Genomic DNA, 21,885 nt, shown 5'->3' with positions numbered 1-21,885 from the left:
AAGTAAGGTATTGTGTTTCACCACTGATGAGCTACTAATTTATTAAACACATATTTAATATTCAAAACAATATGAAGTGTGTTACTTTCAGCTTAAGCCATGGGGAATTTACAATAAAAATCCTGAAAACGGATGGACTCTCTGAGAGGACTAAAGACACAGATCAGCAGCTATGGAAGCCGAACCTGTGACATTTCACTCAACAGGGCAGTCACTACAACCACTGGGTTACTCTGCTTCACCCACCTGCAAAGAGGCCAACGTTGGACTGGCGGGACTCAAAGGGACAGCGAGCCTGTCCCACTACCTCCTCCCCCTCCTGCTCCAGTGTGGCCATCTAGGTCAGAGAGGACGCAGCAGCAAAGAAACACTTTATAAGGCTGTATACAGAACTGTACAGCTAACCTAATAAATAAATGGAATATAAAAGACAGCGTGACAATTGTAAACATGAAAACAGCATTACTGTTTACACTTGTAAACCAACGAGGTTGCCACTGCTGCACCGACTGCAAAATCAATCAGCCTCAAACACAAAAGTCTATAACATCGAGAGAATTGTGTCTGAATGCAAAGGATCCGTACCGAATCAATCTGTGATAATGAAAAGCAATGCATGCATCGTAAAGATTAGTTTTATTTGATGTGTTGTATGTGGGTCAGGTCCATAAAAGATGTGTGTGAAGTTTGAAGTCCTGCTGTCACAAGTGGAGAGGACTGTTTATCTCTCACTCGCAGATATTTAGTTGCTATTTTCCAACCTGCTGTTAACAAGGTTGTAAACCTCAGACATGACAATAAGCAAAAGCCAGTGGTGTGTGTGTGTGTGTGTGGAGTGGAGGCTGAACACACGCAGAGCGGATTCAACGCCCTCTGTCGCAACAAGGTGACTGACATGCACACACACACACACACACAACATTCGCAGCCCATTAACACAGTGCTGTGTTGCCTCCTCTGACACATGCAGCATGCATGCTACATTCATGACATTATATGTATATATATATATATATATGTGTGTATGTATGTATTTCATTCAATAGATTATTAATTGATTTTTTTAATCCTGTCAAATATCTCAATGTCATTCTAACCACCCTGTCAGTCACAGGAGGCACACGTCTGTTTTTGAAAAAGTGTCAGTATAGATGAGGTGTCATGTTTTGAGCCGACATGTTTTCACCTAAAATGAGTGGGTGGTGAGTTGATGGCTGTTCTGTGTACATTTAAAAATACAATCATCCAATGGAGGAGAAAATAAGTGATTCAAAACCTTACAATGGAGCTTTGCCACGTAAACTCTGCATAAATGCCTCAAGGGATTAGAACAAAAAAACATTTCAGATTCTGCAAGAGGTATGTGTTTACACCCCTGAACCTGATGCAATCCAACACAACAGCTCTGCCCTAAATATCATTTCTGTGAAGTGTTCACTTATTTGTTCGGACTGAGTTTCCACTTTGTGTTGCTGTCATAATGAATTGCATTATAAAACACAAGTGCTGCTTTTTTCTCTTTTTCTCACATAAACAAATGTGAGCTTCGGTCAGATCCAGTGAGAAGTGCTTTTCACAAAAACAGGGATAAAATCATGCAAGTGAAGTTCAGCAAGTGGCAAAGACGAAGTGTCTTTAATGCATTTTCCAGTTTGGCCGTAGGAAATGGACACACTGGGAGAGGCAAGACAGAAACATAACTGGGAAGAAACACGAGACTGAGAGCATGCCACAGCAGGGAATTCACCTATGGATTTTGGACTTAAATGCACTGTTTTAGAAATTGTTGCGACATCATCAAAGTCATGACAAACTGATTTAAGAGACAAATTAGAAAAAATAGAAGGAATAGAAACAGAAATAAACATGGTTAAGAGCACCATTCAGTCTCTAATCAGTAATCAGAAATCTGAAGATTTGTACTCTTCAAATGAAATTAAATTTTGTTTTAAATCTCGCCTGCAGAGTGACATGATTTGAAGTCAAACAGCAGTTTGTTAATCACAAAAAAGACCTCAGAAATCAGGGAGAAGTGAGGAGCTGTGTAGTGACTGCAGGATGGTTACCCCAGTGGGTAGATGAAGACAGATGGATTTGACGCTTCAAGGTTTTGTTGTATCGCAAACGCATGTTGAAGACAGCCTCTCTGTTGTCTACAGACCAGCTGTCTCAGCAGTCTGGTCAGTGAAGCTGCATGCTCATGGCTGGGCATCCATTCATGTCTTTGACCAACACACACACACACACAAACGCCTCTCACTCAATCCCCTGTTGTCCTCCACAGATTTTTCGTGGAGTCCCAGAGACAGTTTCCTTGATATGATTTACACTTTCTCCCTCTCTCCCCAGCTGTCTGGATAGTCATCTCTTGTACGTTTTTTTTCTTTCCAGACGAGGGAAAAAGATGAGGGGATTGAGCGGAGGGGGGTTGGTGGGACACAGCTGGGTGGTTACAGACAGAAAGAATGTGTGGATGTGTTTTGGTTAAACTGTAAATCAGTCGTTTTTCACCAGAGGGAGTCTGTGGCAGGGAGACAATGACGTCTAGATGTAGGTCAGTATGCAGTTCTTAAAAATTTAGATCAACCTCAGTCCTGTGTATTAACCCCAGACATAGCGTAGCTGAGCAGTGAGACTGTGCAGGTCCTCCATGACACCTGAGACATGATTTGAACCTCAAGTGTTTAGATACTATCAGCCTACAGTGATGCAGTATGTAGTTCATAAGCCCTCAGACTAGACGGTGCAGTAACTCAAGGTTTGACTGCAGAGACCATTCACAAAACACTTCCTACAAAATGACGGACAGACAGGTTCCAGTAAGAGTGATACTCTACATTTAAACCAAAAACACAAGAGGGCTGGTTTAAACAGAGTAAAGAAAGCATGTCAGGATAACTAACTTGTTACCTATAGTTGTAAGTCTGCACATCATTAGCTAACTACATTATCATATGAGGTAAAGTTACAAGTTAGGAAAAAGTAAAAGTTTGTGTAACACCGGCCCCTGAATGTCACTAAACCTGAGGGCTATGTTAGCGGCTCTGTCCTGCTCTGCTCTGCATTTAATCACTCATTTTAATACATTTACAGTACTGGAAAAATATATATTGATTCCAGCTGTATGACCTGGCCTGTACTCTATTGTACTATTGTGAAGAGAAAACTTAAAACACATATTTTCCACCTCGCTTTTACCAAGGAGTTTCTCACTGTGTATCTTCTCACAGACAGTAATTAATGCTATGTATACATTCCTGTTTTCAAATGCTTTTTCATTTCCTTTCATTCATTTTGTTTGGTCTTTAAGAATCTGTTTTTTATCTTATGCACATTTAATTGCCTCCATTTGTATAAAATATTTCTTATAAATAGCTGTATCATTATTGTTATTGGTTTGTATAAGTTTGCAGATCTCACATATTCATTAGTCGTCTCTGTTACTGAAGGCCAATCATGGAGGATTAAATACCAGCTATGCAATGCTTGTTAGTATTTTCTCTAACTGTGTGAGCCTTAAATGACTTCTAACAGAAGAGCGTCAGGATTCTCACCCACCCTGACCCCTTGATATGGACCACTGGGTTATTCCACAGGGCAACACTGGGGAAGAAAAACTCACTGAAATGTAAAATCAAGTTATCCTGCTCCCCTTTGGATTTCAGTTTCCCCTGCACTGTTGGATTTACAGTCTGTGCTGTAGGCCTTGTGCTCCCTCCCTCCTCTAACAGCCTGCTGCTGCTACTTCAAACTGTGGGTGCTTCACCTTTACATTGTCCTGAAACAAATGGTATCTGTGCCTTTTCTTAAGTATAATGTGCTGTTCTCTTTTCCACCTCGTCTTCCTCACTTTCTTCCTCTCATTCCATCTCCTCCCTCAGCTCTGTGGCTTCAGAGGTGTGACAGAAGCTGTTGTATTATTCCTCATGTCAGTACATCTTGTTTTCTGTCAACAGACTGCTCCATCTCTGTCTTGTTGGGCCAACACATTATTCCACCAGCATTAAGCGTTTGAAGTCCCCTCGCAATGTAAAACACAAACATGGCAGCATCCATAGTGAACAGTATGTCCTTACTACAGATCTGCTGCTGATATCCGCTGCACTTTGAGCTCACAGCTGTTTGTTGTAGCATCACTGAAAACACAAACTGAAGTGCTGGCTGCCAGACTTCTTTTATAGCTGACAAATGCTGCATTCAGCCTGGTGTGACCCATCTTTACAGCAGTGGTTGTGGGTGTTATTTGATGGTAGATGTCCTTTTCAAAGTGATGGTAACATTTTTTTTTATCTATTGTTTTGGTTCTAACAGACAATCACAGGCGTACTGTATTGAAAGTATTAGGAGATGGGCAAAAGGAGAAGCACAGCAAGTGTTTTATATGTCGTTTTATATCATGTTTATGGATTTGTCTTAATTCAACTTCTAGATTTTATCTGTTATACTTGAGTTTTTATTTATTATGTATTAGGGATGTAATTACCTCGTAACTTTCTCACTTGATCAGGCCAAAATAGTCACATGACACAAGCAATTAGAAGACAATAAAACAGGTGTAGTACGTGATATTTAACCATAAAGATGGAAACCAGGTGGTCTCATGGTTTTATCTTCTTGTATCATGATACAATATTGTGGATGTTTGTATCAGTTTCAGAATCGTTACACCCCTATTATCTATATAGTTTATAATATTTCACTGTGACATGTACTGCTAAAAGCTTCCTCCTACATTATTAGAAAACTCTCATTTTTGGCAACGTTTATTGTTCACTGTAACATATCCAGGCTAACTCTTAATTTGCATACTGTCACCACACATGTATGTTTATGTGATGTTTACATATTGAAACAAACAAACAAACAAACAAGCCCTTCTCCACAAATATTAGCGACTATCAGATTTTTGTTACATATTGACCTCAAATATTAGTCTCACTCAGGCTCTTCTGTCCACAGCCCTGCAGACTGTGATGCATGTGGCCCAGACTGAATGTGTAAAACTGCAGCATTGTGTCATTTTCACTGATGTATAAAACATCTGCTGTGTGTGAACCTCTGTGACCTGTGTTTATGTGTGTGTTTATGACATGATATCCCTGGTAATGGCACTTTCACATAAAGCCAGCCTGGTGTGAACATGATATGAATGTAGTTTGCAGTTTGTCATTTATGTTAGTAGCTGAAATAACAGGTTACAAACTGAAACAGCACACAAGGACACGGTCAAACATATCTCATAACAGCTGTAATATGATCTCTTATCTGTAATTGAGGCCAGGAGGCAGCACACAGCAGTACAGTATCTTACCTTATAGTTACGGCAGGTGGGGTTGAATGCATTGGTGCCACAGGCGAAAAGCGTCTCGTCATTGCGTGGCACCAGCACTTTGATGTAGTTGTAACATTCGTCCTGTCAGGGGGAAAACAGCTTGATGTTACTGTACATCAAGGAGCAGGTCCGTGTGGGTTCCAGCACGCCAACGACAGAATCAAAGCAAGGCTAGCGGCAGGTAGACGATACATTTTACTGGCTGACACACACACACAACCTCCTCTCTGTTTTACAGTCATTATCGTAATCCCCAGGCTGATTCTTGCAGTTTCACCGTAGCTCTGGGGAGGGAAATGCTATGCCAAAAACCCTGATGGCTGTGCTGTGGCACTGATTCTGATAAGCTACCTGCATACTTTCGCTTATTCCAAAACTCCTCTGGGCAGCGAAGGCAAAGGAGAGAAATAAAACCAAGAGCAAAAACAGAGAGAGGAGGGTGTGTATGTATGTGGAAGATAATACTCACGCTGTTTTTCCCTCTCACAGTGCACTTCTCCACATCCTTCGTCTTCCAAGTCAGTTTCTGAAAAATGAACAGACAGCCAACTGTCAGCTCAAAGACAAGCTGTTTCTCTCCATCCCAGCTTTTGTTGCTCCCAATCGTTCAAGTGCTGTTACGAGACAGCTGTGATGAAAATCTCATTAACTTCAATAAACTGTTGTGGAGAAAAAACAAACAAACAGAGAAAAATCAGGGATTGCCTGTGGCGGCCTGTGCAGCTCATCAGTGGGCAGCTAAACATTGTGGTTCCTCAGTGATAAAAATCACTCTGCAAGATATGTCTGGATCTGTGAGAACACACATGTGGGATTCAAAGGGCTGCAGAGGACGTTTTCTATCACTTCACTGTTCGTATGAGGAGCAGTCAATTAGCCCCAATTAATCTACTGGCCAAAAGCCCTGCCCTCATCCTGCACATACACCAACACACACTTTCTGCCTAAGCGCTAGTCGTCTAGTGGGCTGTTGTGGAAAAAGATCCATCAACTTGTTAACAAGCTCTGTCAGTTGAAGGTTTTATGTTCTCCCATCCACAATTTACTGACCTGAATCTTCTCAGAGCTCACTGATACCAGTGAGAATGCTGGGAGTAGTGTACACTCCTGTTTCAGTTCCAAGTCTTTCACCAGATCCTTTCTATAACAGCTCCTAACAGGATGTGAGCAGACAGTAGCTTGATGTCTCACTCAGCAACACATAAACATTTGGGGATTATGGAACTGCCGTAACAAGAACAAGAAGTGGGACCTGGTCTTGGACATTTTGCCTCGAGTTTTGTTAGGTTTTAATACCGAACGGGACTTGAAGAGGTTTTGGTTTCAGACACTTTAGAATGTTTTTTTGCACAAATAAACCTGTACACTCTTCCTCAGATGGTCCACATTGTCTCCTGCAAGCACAATAACCATTATAAATATATAATAGGTAATCATCCACAAACTTTCATGCATATGCACATTTTTAATTACTGTCTTGACACTGAGTCTGTATTTGTGTCAACACTTGATGTACGACCAAGATGTGGGCGCATTTTTGATACGAATACATGAGTTATTTAATAATGCAGTCTGCCTTCTCCATATGAAATCTTTCTAAATCTTGCTTATTTTACAGCATGTCCTTATGTCCCCATCAAACGAAAGAGAAAACAGAAATTTGTCACCAAAATAAATAAATAAACAAACCATATACCAAGGGTGAATCTAACGTTTGGCACACAACTGGAGAGACAGTTCTCAACAGCCTCACAATAAGCCGCACAACAGTATAATACATGTTGATGCTTTACTGGAACTGAGGGTCACTCCTTTTAGACCACGAGTCCCTGAAACACATAACAAAAGCTCCTTGTTCTCTTGCTTGCTTGTTCTCAAGGCTGGTTTTCCCATTTTATCAGATCAGCTTTCAATACCAGCAGAAACATCAGAAACTATTTAGAGCTTGTGAATTCAACCTGACTAGCTTGCAGGCAGGAGAACTGGCAGCATTTTTGATGAAGAAGAGACATGCATTTTAATTGAGGAGGGCTTCTTTCAAACGCACGAAACCAACATCATGTCATTTCCACTGCATGCAGTACAGTATGATAAATGCATTTAAAAATAAGGCTGACAGTATTCTATATTTTCTATTGCTACTACAAATCTGAAAAACCAATAATACATTCATTCTCTCAGTATTTCCTGACGTGCCAACAGTTTCTGTAGTACAACCCCACTGGCTCTAACTTCAGACATACTGTCTTTTTTTTAAGCAAATAAAATACATTTTAAACGTCAGTCATTTACACCAAAAACATGGGAAATAAGGCCCAGGTTCAAAAATCCTGGAGCTGTCGTTTACAGGGAGATGTCCTTGGTATTACGTGGTACTGCACATTGTGTGTTTATTTTTTGTAGAACGAAAGAAGATCTATTCACAAACTATTTCTATTAATAAGCTCAGTCAGAACGAAGAGCAGCTCCTTGACATCTCTGATTTTAAAGGCAGCACTCCTGCCTCCAGGCCCTTGCATGGGACGCCTCCAGTACGACTTTGTGATGATCTGACACGATTCAGTAGGAGTCAGCACTATGGTAATGGATCCTGCCTTGTCCATGCTCGATTTGGTTTACTAATAATTACTTATGGCCACCCAGGCCTGGGGAGATCAGTGAGGGGGAGAATGTGAATGAGCGGCTGGTATGAAAAATGAAGAGCTGGTTTAAAATGGAGCTGGAGTGAAGGAATATATCTGCGATGAAGGGAACGCACCATTTTCTGGTGTTATGAGTCAGACACACACTAATGATTGAGCTCAGATAACAGGAATAGGAGAGTGAGAATGTGATGGCAAAATATGGGTGAGTCTTCAATAATTTTCCACTCAATTCCTGCTGTCACACTGGAGGCAGCAGATGTTTGGTTGAATGACTAAATAAAAAAATGCATCATATATAAACTTCAATATCCAAGTTCTCACATAACATAACTGAAAAAAGATGGACTAACACTGTAGTTCTCAGAAGCTCCCAATTCTTTGTGCCACGGTCAACACCCAAATCAATAGTTTAGATTCCCTCGACATGGAGCGGCCGTATCAGAATGAATATCCATGTTTGGCGTTAATCTAAATACAAGCAAACAAAAGTCCAGGCCTCGGAGGGCTTTGATTTAAGTGCAATCATGTTTGACAAATGAGATTCAGATAGGAGGGAGCATGGCACTTCAAAAGCCACAAGAGCACCGCTCCACTTGTATTGGATATATGTCTGAGGAGAGATTGCTTAATACGTGAGCGAAAAGGCAGGCGAAGGTAAGCAAAGAAAACAATGAGACACAAACATTAAAAAAATAAAAAATGTGGTTCAGAAAAACAAGGGCAGAATTGCCTTCTTAAGCCCACAGAGCACTTCCTTGCATTAAACCTTTGTTTAAAACAGGCACAGGTCTATTTGTACATCTGACATATTATCCAGAATATCACTGTTGACGAGCAAAACCCCATGTTTAGTATGTGAAAGATTTTATTGTTTTCTTATATTGTATATTTAATGAGTGCAGCTTCTTATCTTTTCCTGTTAATCAGAAGAAAATGTCAAGTGAAGCTGGGTAATTCTAAAACTCTCCTGGTTACTCACAGATTATTGGTATTGATTGCAAAGGATCAAACACTCCCTAAATGTCAGATTTCTTAGAACAAGAATCCATCTTGAATTTGAGCTTTTGTACTGAGGAAATTATCAGACTACATTTCAGTTTAGAAAGTAAATGAAATATACGAGCTACACATTAAAGATTTTCAGTCATGATGGAGGACAGACTGTCTTACCTGCCGTGGGATTATCTGCTCAGATGAAACGTCAAGATTGATGGCGAACACATGGTCCCTGCAAGAGATGGAGAGCCAAGATACCATTAGTGGGGCCATCTCCACATGCTTTTTGTCAGCCTTGATGCTTTTGAAAGCAAAGCTCCATAAACCCATAATCCAACCTTTTCACCAACCCCCCCCCAACAAAAAGCTTCTTTTTTGCTCAACAGGATTGATTGAAGCTCTTCAACAACAGGAGGTGGGAGGTGGATTAACAGGCAGTTTATTGGATTTTCAATTTCAGAACCTCACAAAAGTTTTCCAACACCAAAAGTTTCCCAACTATCGACACACTCTGTATGAATCACTTTGTAAAGTGAGGCATGCACTCTGTTGTGTGCAGCTGTGGAAAATATTAAGTCCATTTAGGTACATTAAGAATCTCCATACATTTTTGGATGGGGCTCTTGGCAGTGGGAGCACTGCAGTTTGAGATGGAGCCAAAAACTGAAGCAGAATTTATTCTGCACAATGAAAATAGGCAGAGGAGGCGCAACCTCATACTTTTTAGATAATTAACCTATGACATCTTGATCGAAGAGGAATAAGCAACAAGCAGGGGAACAACGTGCAATTAGGCTGAGAGACGCACTAGAAAAACTTGCAAAAACTTGCAAAACTGCAAACATGAAAGCACTTTGGTGTGGAGGTGCAGCCTGAGATATCTTACACAGTAATAAAAGTTTAAGTTAGGGCACAATCAAGTCTGAGAGGTGCTCAGAATAGAAATAGAACGATTTTTACAGAAAGGCAGAATCTATTGTTGAGCCTTCTGGAAGTTGTAGATTTATAAATGACTCTGAAATTGAACCAAACCTCTCTCTGCCTCCAAGGCCCTTCACACAAAAAGGTTTTCAACTGAGCTCCCTTTTTATGCTTATTTCACTTGTTGAATAGAGGTGAAACAAACCACTAAATGCATTGTTTTATATAATCAAATAGATACGTCAGGGTATTTTGGCTGCTCATTGAATAAAAGTTTGAGCTCTGGTGACTTTTGAGCAAACTTTCACATTAGTGGACTAAATAACTAACTGAAACCAGTCGTTAAACTATTATTCGCAGAGTGAAATTTACAAAGCTTGGTAGCAAAGGAAGAACTATGCAAATATTCATACTATTGACAGAAGAGAGTATCTTGTGGACACAAAGCATTTTACTGCTCAACTTATCCAACCTCTATTCTCTAAAGGGATGTTAGAGATAAAGGATGACATCAGTCAGATTTTCAACCTCACTAAACAGTCTGAGGAGAGCTACTGTACATCAGATCCTTTGTAATATTAAACCAGCAGGTGAGTGGTGATGACTGACCGGGCAGCTATGTAGAGCATGTGGTTGATCCTCAGCATCCTCTGGAAGTCCAGGCCCAGGCGGACAGTGTCATTGTCCGACATGAGTCCCTGGAAGCTGGGGTAGAGGTAGGAGGCTGCATGGGGAAATGAGATGAGGAGAAACAAGAAAAGAACTTCAGAGTTCAAACTTGACATTAATTCACAGAGAAATGATGAAAGTATAAGAAAAGTGCTCATTACGCAGACCAGCTTTACAAAAAATGCCATTTAATCTTAGCTGTCTTATGTCAGTGCTTTTATAAACAGCTATGTTTGTTAGTTTCACATTTGTCAAGAGGTAGTAGGACATTAATATCTAAACATTTATCCACAACAAATCAACAGCTTAGAAAGATACACAAGATACACCTTTGCAGTTTAAGAAAGGTTAGATTTTGACCTATTGTGCTAAAACCCCACAGTGTACACTATATGCTAATGTGAATTTGTGTAGGTGGATGAGCAGGGGCAAAAAAAAAAAAAAGGCATCCAAAGTTGCAAATTACGCAGTGGTGTCATAGAAGTCAGACTGATTTAAATAAATGGCTCCTGGTAAGCATTTCTTAACAGACACGTCTGGGGACTGAGCCAAGTGAGGACAAGAAAACAAATCAAAAGCATTTCAATGGAAAGTAGGTCTGTCCAGTCAACCCACATTTAAATAGCAATCATTTGTCTCTGAGGTCACAAAAGTTCAATTTAGCCCTGTCATGAATGTAATTTAAATGTGTTCACTTGGCAAAACTGCCCTGAAAAAACCTCTCTTACAAATGATACCACATGGTCAAAAGAAAAAATATATAAATTTTCTGTTACCACAGGCAGTTTAAGTATGATTCAATGGAAATCAGGTGTGTCCATGCATTAAAAAAATAAGATGTGTGTGTGCTGCAGCACAAAAAGTGTGAGATAAGATGAACTGAGGGAAGTGGTGCAGAGAGAAACAAAGTGATATAAGGCTGATTTTCATTTTTCCTTCATCTTCCTCTGCATTTTAATTGCATTTTGCCTTCCCATACTCAAACACTAGACTAACTCACTAGAGGGAGATCTTAATTTAAACAATGGGAGATGGTGCCCAGTTCTTTAAATAACCGAATGACAGTTAGCCAGTGGATGGACATGCCTTGGAAATGCTTGATGGAAAAAAAAGAAAGAAAAAAAAAAAAGAGGACGCTTAAGGCAGAAATAAAATTAGCCTGCTCAATACTGACACCAGGCTGTCTTCCACATCACAGAGACTTCCCCTGCTGTTTCCTTTTTTTAACCAAGCAAAGATTCAGCTCAAGGCCACGGCGCTCTTGATCTGTAAAGTACTGTATTAAGTGCCCTCTAGCCTCCCATCTGACCTGGGTTGCTGCTGAATTAGCAATCCCCGCTAGAGATGCACCACAATCTGAAATTAGTCTCTCTACAGGGAGCTGTATGTTCCCCTAACCGCTCGTCTTGAATCGACTGTTTAAAGATTTAAACGCCTAATGTCTGGCTGAGCGGTGGACCTTGCTGTGCTGTCTGGTGAGGAGACTCCCAGCGGCTCAACGGCCCACCCCTCTAACCTCCCCCTGGCGAATGAGGATTTCTAATTACTCCTCAACACTTTCACATCCTCTAAAGATTGGGAGGGGGGGGGGGCACTGCTTAAGGCAAAATCCAGGAGCAGGTGATGGTGCCCAGAGTTACTTAAGATCTCTGCCTCTGGAAGCACATGTACAGCAACTATGAGGCCCCAAGACTGAATTAAACCACAATCCTACATCCTCAGGATGCATGTCAGACTAACACTGGCTCAGTGTCAAAAACCTGAGCCTCTTCATTCATTTCAGTGACACTAATGGGTTGGTACGATGTGCATCCTCAACGAATGAATCAGTCAAAACAGAAAAAATAAGTCTGGCCTAACATTTTTCACAACATACTGCATCTCCAACCCAGAAAATTCATCAGCAGCTATTTGGATAAAAGATTAATTGTCATAAAAGTCATTTTTAAAGCATAAGAGCCAACTATTTAATGGTCCCAGCCTCTTAATTGTGAGGATTAACTGTTGTAAACTATCCTACAGTGCTCTGGCATCTCATAAGCTGTAAAACTCATGGATGTACCTGGACTTCCTGAGTCATATTTCATCTTCTCACCTGAACTTGGGCACGTTAGAGTAATATAGTGATTACATGTGTGTGAAGGGTACAATCACACTATATATACTTTTTATATATTTATATCCAAAACTGTAATTAGTTCTTTTCAGTCATTTCAGAGTAGTTGAGATGGACAATAAATCAAAAAGAGAAACAGCATCCCACAATCACAAAAATAAGAAAATTACATAAAATATGAGCAGCTGAGTATTTAAAACTGCTAATATAGTTCAAGGCTTCAAAACGTTTATTAAATAATTACAAAAATAACTACACAAAACTCTCTGTTGCTAAAATCATCAGTCATTCTCCCTGGATGTAATCCTCTGAGATTGTAAATCCCTCCTAAGAACACTAATGTCAACTCCTCTGGAACCCCAAATTGACCTGATCAGCTCAGATAAAAGAGAAATCCTTGTAAAGCATATGAATCCTGCTAAGAGTGAGTGAGTACTTAAGATAAGTTGACACAAAATATGGCAGCTCTGTCTATAAGCGGCCTCGGTGTAAAAATATCCTCACTTGCCTTCAAAAACCTAAATCGGTTGCGCTTACTCAGCATTCAGTCTGTCACAGAAAAGACAAAATGCTGAGGTGAGTGGTCTGCCCACTTCCCAAATGAGGTAACAGCTCCGGTATGATTTCATAGACTTCAGTCTGACGAAGTGCTACGATTCATACAGGAAGTCTCACAGAGTTGAGAGGGACCTTGTGCCATGCTGTCACCTGCTGGAACCAGAGGTGACAAATTGCTCTCATTACACCTGGGACGTAGCTCCACATATAGCACTATTAGCGCAGCTATTTCTGCTAATGGTTGCGTTGCTCTCTTCCAGATAGATCAATTACACTGTGCAGGCCATGGTCTCAGCCACCTCTTAAATCAATTATGGGCCATTACATTTAGCAACCGGGATCTCTTCTGTAGACCTCCAGTGTGATTGGGTGGCACTGATGAATCCCTAGGGTGGTCTGATGAAGCAGTGTCTTGGGAATGTCACAGATGGCAATGATGCTCCTCGCTCAGAATTTTATCTTATGAGCTGGTGCTGAACTCCTGAGTTTTACTCTCTACTTTATTTTGTAATTAGCCATCATGGACATTATGATTGTGTTATCATGTTAAAATTAATGATTTCAAGCTACGTGTAATAAAAAAAACTAACAAGTTATTGATGTTTTTGTTCTACAGGAGTAAAAAAAAAAAAAAGTTATTTTGTGATTTTGCTAATAATTTCCAATTTTTCACACCTGTGGTTCAATTGAGCTGGTTCAGTCCGAGGAAAAAAATGACCCAGTGATCAACTGTTCCCAAATAAACCCAGAGGTACAGACATGAGACTGACAGGTAGCTCATTCGCTGGACAGTTTTGGTGACTGTACCATCAGTGATACTCTGACCTAGGGAGGAAAATCAGATTCTGGTGACTGTTGGTCTGCTCTGGAGGTTTGATTGACAGACTTCACGCCAGCCTTAACAAACCAAATCAAATGGGCAAACGCACCAGAGTTTGTTTGCAATGAGCGGAACATTGCACAGGTTAAATGGGAAAAATATTCTTATTAGAATTGTGATATTGATTTCATCCATATCACCCAACCTTGACTTGGTGTTTTTCTTTGGTTAAAACTAATTGAAAAAAATTACTTTACTAAAAATCATTCTTCAAGAGCTTCATTTTCCAGTACTGTTAGGAGCAGAATCTCACTCCTTACAGCCACACCTCAGCTCTGACTGAGACTTGTTTTGTTTTTTGTTAATGTTGTTGCAATTGCCTCCTGTGCTGAAATGGCTTTTTTCACACCACATCAACAAACTAAAGGAGTGGAATATTCAGGCAATCGAATAAACCCCTGCAAATTTGCTTGCTGTAAACATGCCCTTAAACACATTCACCTCACAAAGCTGTGTTCCCCAGCGATGAGATATAATACCTCAGTGACCCTCGCTTTACTTTTACATCTACTCCTGCAACAAGGATCACCATGGCAACGAAACAGATTTTGAACTTACATTCTCTGCCCACAATGCTGATTGGTTCCAGGTCTTGGGGGAACGGCGTGGCTCCTGAGGACAGCTGAGGTAAGAAGGCGGCTAAGGTGAGAGCCAAGATGGCTGGCAGGACAGGTGGAGGCGAGCCGGGCATCAGCCTCATTTTGGCAGAAGATGTGACCTCACTAGAAACACATGGCCCACAGCAGATTCACCTCCCACCTAAAATGAGACATAAGATTGGGAGAGTTAGCGTGGTTAGCATATCAAAAATGATAAAAGTAGAACAGAGAAATTGTGTTGCATTTGCACTTTGTAAGACACTTCTTAAACATGGTAAAAAATGGCTGATTTAGCACAATTAACCCTCCACCTTCACTGAACCTGCACCAGGACCTGATGGTAGCACTTATTATCCAGGTTAAAGGGCTGTATGTTTTGGGTTTGAGTCCATGAGTTATCTGAGGTCATTCTGTGTTAAATTTCCTCTCACGGTCAAAAGAAATTATGGTTAACTGAACTAACAAGGTGTACCTCTGCTCTCATGCATTACTCCATGACTCATAACATAATCATCAGTTTAGAAATTCAAGAATGAAAAACAAGATAAATTATGGAGACCAATGATACATTAAGCTACAATGCTTAAATAATTCAGTAACAGTTTTTGAGATGTTCTGCTAACTGGACTGAAAACTATGACTCTGACTTCATTGTAACCATAAAATGAAAAATTATAAGAAAAACACAGAATGATAATTTCATGTGTTATTATAGCTATCTGTTGTTCTAGGCACCTGGTGCCAAACACACAGACGTACATGCAGTACATCCTTTCAGGAGAAGTTGGCTGGTAAACAGGAAGTGATTCATTCATTCTGTAATACCAGACATAGGCAGAATAGTCTGATTTGCATAATTACAGGAACAACGCAGTGGGTGAATAAAGACATAGGATGCTACTGGTAAAAACAAACTTTGCCAACAGAAAAGTCAGGGATAAAGATGTCACAGTAAAACACGACGACAGGGGCTCTCACACAAATTCAGAACAAAACAAACAAAAAACAGCAGTGACACGTTATATCATGTAAAAATGTTGCAACTTTATCCGTTGCATTCAAAGTCACACATTACCATTTTCAATAAAGTGTTTGACAAAAAAAACCCTTGAGAATGGTTCTCCTCAAAAAGTTCTCACAAGAGTGTCTGTGTGGGAATAATTAACAACTCTGCTGGTTGTGCACAAACCTGAGACTGTGCACAAATGTTAATTTCCACATCTGTTTGATATCTGAGGGGAGAGACGGTGACAGATGGATGGCAGAGGGATTTGCTGAAACAAACTTCAAACTGTGATGACCTGTGCTCACAGCCAACTTATTAAGGGCAATGTGTCCTCCACGGGGGTTCTTACAAGCCCTCCCAAGTTTATGTACTGTGTGGCTTGGCAGTGAGGCTTGGGCCACATGGTTTTAAGTGGGAGCAGAAAATTAAGTCAATAGAGACACGAACTGTCATCAATATTGATAATAGTCTGCTTCATTTAAATGCAGGGGAGAGAAGCTGCATTTAGCAATGAGGTCAAGCGATGATCACACCACCATAAATTGAGGGGAGTGGGCGGGCGTCTGCTTGTGTTTACTCTGTGAATTACAACAGCTTGTGTGGCCTGCCTTAGGCAATATATGAGGACAATATACCTGATGGATTAGCCTCGTTCGCCATAATTTGGATGTTTTCTTCCTGCCAAGGAGGACAACCATTTGAACAAACAGATTATGTTGTAGTGCTATCACTCCAAGAGACAAATCCATGAGAAAAACCCCTTAAAATGTCAAAAACAGTCAGAGCAGACAACAAGGCTGAAAGGACTTTGGTCATGTAAATGCTTAAATTACCCACAAAACAGCTGTTAGACACCATGCAAAGAGTTTCACAGAGCAAATGATCTGCATAATTAGTTCACTTCTGTTATGAATATGCACAGACAGCCACACAAAACCATAAGCAGCATATCCAGGGAACATTATATTCTTGTGAGGATGGAAGACAGGGCTCATTTATTGACAACCTACAGGGCACTTAGCTAAAGGAAAGCAGCCAGCAGAGTGTGATGACGATGCATGCAAAACAAGACAACCATAGTGAGTACAAGAGCTTATGCAAGACCAGTCATATGCACTGAAACTCAAGCTAACACCTCTACTACAAGCCAAGAGACACAGACCAAGCAGTCTCTTGATGACTTTATCATTATCCTGAGCCGCTGCTGGAGACATTTTGCAAGCTTTACTGGATTAAAGCAACAGAGTTCACATAAGCTTTGAGGAACTGAAGGATGACAAGTCGAAAGAGGAGGGGTTTGCCTCTAGGCCGTATCAAATTCAGGATTAAAGAACTGATTGCCATGTTACATATTACAACACTTAGAAAACTGTGTCAGTAAGTAGCACACAAAACAGACACAGAGGTACACATCATTGCTGACACAGTGTAATAAATAAAAACTACCTCCTTCAGCTGCCAGTTGTTGCAGAACAAGTTAGTCTGAACTGTCACGGCCTTAAGGCATTTTCCAGTCAAAAAGGGAGTTGACTAAGTGAGAACAGAGGTGTGTGATGATGGAAAAACAAATTGGCAAGCTCTCTGCCAAGTCCTTTAACACCTTAGATTAATGCTGTGTCAGGATCTGATCTCTCACCTGGTGAGGGATCAGATCCTTTCAGGTTCAGGACTGTCTTTGTGGAATTATTTCCAAAATATTGGCATGGTCAAGCCAAACTGAAAAATACTCCACAGATCTAGAAGTTCATAAACTGATGGGTTATAGAGTATGCTCCGTCAGATTCTTTGTTTTGCTTATTTACTGATATTGCCTACTTTAAATCATAATCTTGTTCATTTTTAAGTGTATTTGTGTTAAGATGACATCAAAACACATTAAAATATCCGTATTATAAGTAAACATCTCATAGACACTCTGCCCCTGTTAATGTTTTCTAGTTACAACACAGCATTTTATTGTGCCACACTAGTTATACTGATTATATTCTGTAAAATCTTTCCATTGTTATTATTTAAGTTTAATTAACTTTGCTATTGGTTCCAGCTCTGGCTTGGTCCTGGGAGTAAACCTGGGCTAAAATGGCTGCTTCTTCCGTTTGACCTCTTCAACACAAATTGACACAGTAAAGACACACTTTACTGAACTTTCTTAATTTAACATAACACAAAGTCTAATCATATACTGACTTTCTGTGCTGTCTGAGGAGGGAGTGGATAGCTGATGAGCTGACAGCTGTTGAAGGGAAATAAGCCACTGCTTATCCCATCCCATGTTTGCTCTCTGTGTTGTGGGGTTTGGACGGGAGGGCTCGGATCATTTTGTTTTTAATGAACTGGACTTGGTAAGCCATCTGGGAGACATTGGCAGTTGGGCCTCTTTGGAGGGTAGGGGTTTCTGGGATGCTGGGGCACTCCATTGATTATCTGACATTCATTTGGATTAGCCAACAGTGCAGTGTCTGCGGATTGATAAGATGTATCCACACAGAATTTTAGTCCCAAGGCCTCTTAGTGGGTTAATGCAGAAATGAGACTTAAATAATAAGAGAATCTTAGTCTTTATTGGTTGGCATGGTTTATAACATAGAGTCATTTCAATTCATACATAAACTCTTTTTTATGTTCCACAGTCCCCACTTGGCAAGGGATAACGATTCCATAAAAAGTCACACATAAAATCTAAATTCCAATTTTATCCTCAATCAGCTGCATTGCACTGTATGCACCTGTCCCCTCTTGGGACATCTATTTTCTGCCAACACCTGCTGCACATAGCTAAACAACGGAGCATAATCCTAATGCAGAATCACCCTCTAATATTCCCTGACCTCACCGGTGTTTCAGTGGCGGTGAGGCTAATCCACTCTCTTTTGATAGCCACAGAACAGAGTATACCTCTCACCTCACACCTCTGTGCACTTGGATATCTCTGAGCCCCACTGCTGTGGAAATTTTTAAGCCCCCCATCCTCCACTCTGACATATTTGTCGTACACACTGGCCAGCATAATGAGCGAGCATATCCCTGGTCTCCTTGACAATTTCAGACACAATTAGCCACATTAGCCTCTGCTCTCAGCAGGCCATTGCAAAAGAGGTTCCTATGCTGGGTGCTATTATAACACCATGATAATGGTGACAAGATAATAAGGCAAGTGTAGAGGACAATGTTTTTTTTTTTTTTAAATATACACACTGATCAGCCACAATATTAAAACCACTGACAGGTGAAGTGAATGACAAATCTTTGTCTTATTTTTGTATAATGTTCTGCTAGGAAACCTTGGGTCCTGACATCCATCTGAATGTTACTATGACAACTACCACCCACCTAAACATTGTTGCAACCCCCCCAGAGCAACAGCGCTCCCTAATGGTAGGGGACTCCCCCAGCAGGACACTGCACCCCGCCACACCACAAAAACTGTTCAGAAATGGAAGTTGAAAGAGCCCAAGGTGAGGACCTGGCCTCTAAATGTGCCAGAATAAGCCAGATCCATGGAGAATCCATGCAGCAACCCACAGGACCCAAAGGATGCACTTTCCAATGTCCCAGTACCAGATACCACGGGACATCCCCAGAGGTCCCAGGGACCAGAAAAAGACAGACATCAGTTGTAGAATGATGGTGGTAATGTACATAATTCGTGCAAATCAACATACAGAGAATTGTGGTGGTGCTTGTGGAGACTGCATCAATTTAAATTAGTGTCATAGTGACACTCTTTCTACCACCATTGATCTGCTCCAACAACAATTACTTGTCTGTTCTGTATAAACAATCTGGTAAAACCCCACCTATTGAGAAAATTTATTTTTCCATTAGCATTAAGAAATAATAACTGGGTGTCAAGTTGTCTAGCTCTGCTGCTTGCCAGACTAGTATGTAAAACCTGCCTGATAATTTTTTTGTTGTTGTCAAAACAACCACATGGGAATTTTAACGTGACAGGAGGAAAAACAACACATGATATGAACAGAGCAATCGTGAAACAAACTTTTCATTGTTAAGGCCCGAGCCATATTGTGCCTCCCCAAACTCCTTTTAGAAGGTTCATCAGACCACCAATCTCACCGCAGTCCCATGACATGAATCATGCAGCTCATCATTATCTGCACAGAGCTGTTTTTCTCCTAGCGCTCCCATCCTTCCCAGAGTTCACTCTCCACCCAACAGTCATAGCTGACATTCAAACATAACAGATGATGTGAAAAACAAAATTTCCTGAGGGATGCAAGTACAGTAGTTAGTAAATACTGACCATGAATATTCTTTTCACAAAAAAAGACTCTTTTGTCTGTTTGCAACAATTTTTCCTTTACCCAGCAGCTATTTCAACTCTGCACTCAACGCTCTCACAGAGGAGAAACGTTGCTAATTAGATTTCCAGTGGCTAACCACGCAGACGACACCATGGCAAATTGGAATTGGGATCAAGGAGAATTTGGCAATAATTGAGAGAACAACCCCCAAAGGACACGGAGGTGAATTCTATGGGTTAGTTTTCAGATGATGTCACATGTGGAGCAAATGAGTTCACTCAAGTGTAGTTAGAAGCTAGCTCCACTTAAAAATGCACAAGAGTTTATCAAGATCTACAGCCTTTAAAGCTAACAATGCTACCTTGAAGGACCTTGAATATTAATATGCATTAAATGTTCAAAACTCATTAGGACCTACAGAAAAGGTCAACAACCATTTTTGTTTGCGATCAAAAGACAAAATATCTTTACCTGTGTGTATGGATGGTTTGAGAGAAATAAATGGTGACTAGTAGACCCATACTGGAAGCTGAACACTTATAAATCCACAGGCACAAACACTGTGAGGAGCTTTATACCATTTTACACTCCTCTATTTTCATTCTGAAGTCTGATGTTAGAGTTTAAACTTCCTGCGTTACCTGTGGCTGACCAGGCAGATGTTGTGTATAAACACTTGACACAGCCCGAGACATCTAAGCTGGGCTGTTGAATACAAACATGTCAGATATAGAAGCTGGGGATTTCAGTATTTTTCAAAGGCCCTGCAGTGGCAAAAACAGAATGGCTCCAGGGGATCTCCTGTGGCAACATTTTAAAAAGTCCATTAGCATCGTTGGTCGAAGAGGAGTGATGGCTGGCTTCTTGCCTTTTACCAAGAATAGAAAATCAATGGTCCCTGTAGTCCTTTAGTTCTTGGATTAGTATGTCAACTGCCTGGTGTCAGTATAATGTAGTCTCCTTCTCAGAGTGCCTGCATTGTGCCATGGCAAGGAGAGGGCAAGATGGCATCCAGGATGAGATGTGTCTGTCAGGGGAGGTTGGGACCCTCCTTGCCATCAATGCCACTCAGACTGTTCTCAGGGGACTGCTGCTTTAACCTCAGCGCCCACAGAGTTCAGACAAGTGACGGGTTGTCCTGTCACAGAGGCCATCGATTGTCACCCCATGTCAGACTACTCTACTCTGTCCTCATCGAAGAATCCCCACAGATTAGAGCCTGGTTTATACTTGAGCTTCCGTGGCAGATCTTTAGAGGACTGATGTCAAAGTAAAACCAAGCTGACAGCGAGAGCCAACAAAAGTTCTGGAAACAGTTTCAGCACTGCACTGATATGACATACACACAGTTGTGAGAGCTAGGATGAAAATATCAGTGTCTCCCGGACCATCCACAACACAATACGAAGGCAAATTGTTGACTAAAACCCACTGCTTTGTGCATGGGTATTACTCTCAGAGAGTACCACTGCCTCCAGTCAGGCCTACTCCCAGGACTTCTTTCTACAGACAGAGAGTTGGCCAGACTTCACACAGAGGGATCTATGCAGGACTCAGACAGTGAGACGGTTCTCTGATCGATCTGCAAAACTGCTGCAGGCATCATCCATCGTCTTCATGTCTATTTGCAATGGGTGAAAAAAAAAAAACCCAGAGAGCTATCAGTGGAAGAAGGATCAAGCTTGCACCAGTGGAATCCTCCTCATCCGTCTGCCTCCTGTTAATTATTTAGATTCATCTTGAGAGAGGCTCACAATTCCCTGGCCATCCCATGCTCCCTGTCAGTCAGGATCCACCCTCAATCTTCTGTGTCCTTATGGCATTTTCATAATCAAACACATCAGTTTAAAATATGCTGGGCAGCATTTGTGCTAACCCCCCTCCCTCATCTTGCTTTCCCC

At 40.9% G+C, this 21,885-nt stretch overlaps 1 protein-coding gene across 5 annotated transcripts in view; it reads right to left on the bottom strand.

Annotated features, from left to right (window-relative positions):
• The window catches only part of sema6e (sema domain, transmembrane domain (TM), and cytoplasmic domain, (semaphorin) 6E), a 141,921-nt gene that overhangs the window by 46,813 nt on the left and 73,223 nt on the right, over positions 1 to 21,885 (bottom strand). For all 5 annotated transcript variants that reach the window (XM_018676102.2, XM_018676106.2, XM_018676107.2 and 2 more), the window contains 6 exons: positions 14,676 to 14,876; positions 10,504 to 10,618; positions 9,148 to 9,205; positions 5,802 to 5,858; positions 5,312 to 5,413; positions 247 to 337 (listed from right to left, as the gene is read on the bottom strand). In XM_018676102.2, the coding sequence (XP_018531618.1) occupies positions 247 to 337; positions 5,312 to 5,413; positions 5,802 to 5,858; positions 9,148 to 9,205; positions 10,504 to 10,618; positions 14,676 to 14,817 (565 nt within the window). In that variant the 5' untranslated portion in view covers positions 14,818 to 14,876. The remainder of the gene's footprint in view (positions 1 to 246; positions 338 to 5,311; positions 5,414 to 5,801; positions 5,859 to 9,147; positions 9,206 to 10,503; positions 10,619 to 14,675; positions 14,877 to 21,885) is intronic.

Source organism: Lates calcarifer, linkage group LG15, assembly GCF_001640805.2.
Source record: "Lates calcarifer isolate ASB-BC8 linkage group LG15, TLL_Latcal_v3, whole genome shotgun sequence".
Classification (NCBI taxonomy): Eukaryota; Metazoa; Chordata; class Actinopteri; family Centropomidae; genus Lates; species Lates calcarifer.
Note: the sequence above shows the minus strand (reverse complement) of the source record. Positions and strands in the feature narration are given on the sequence as shown.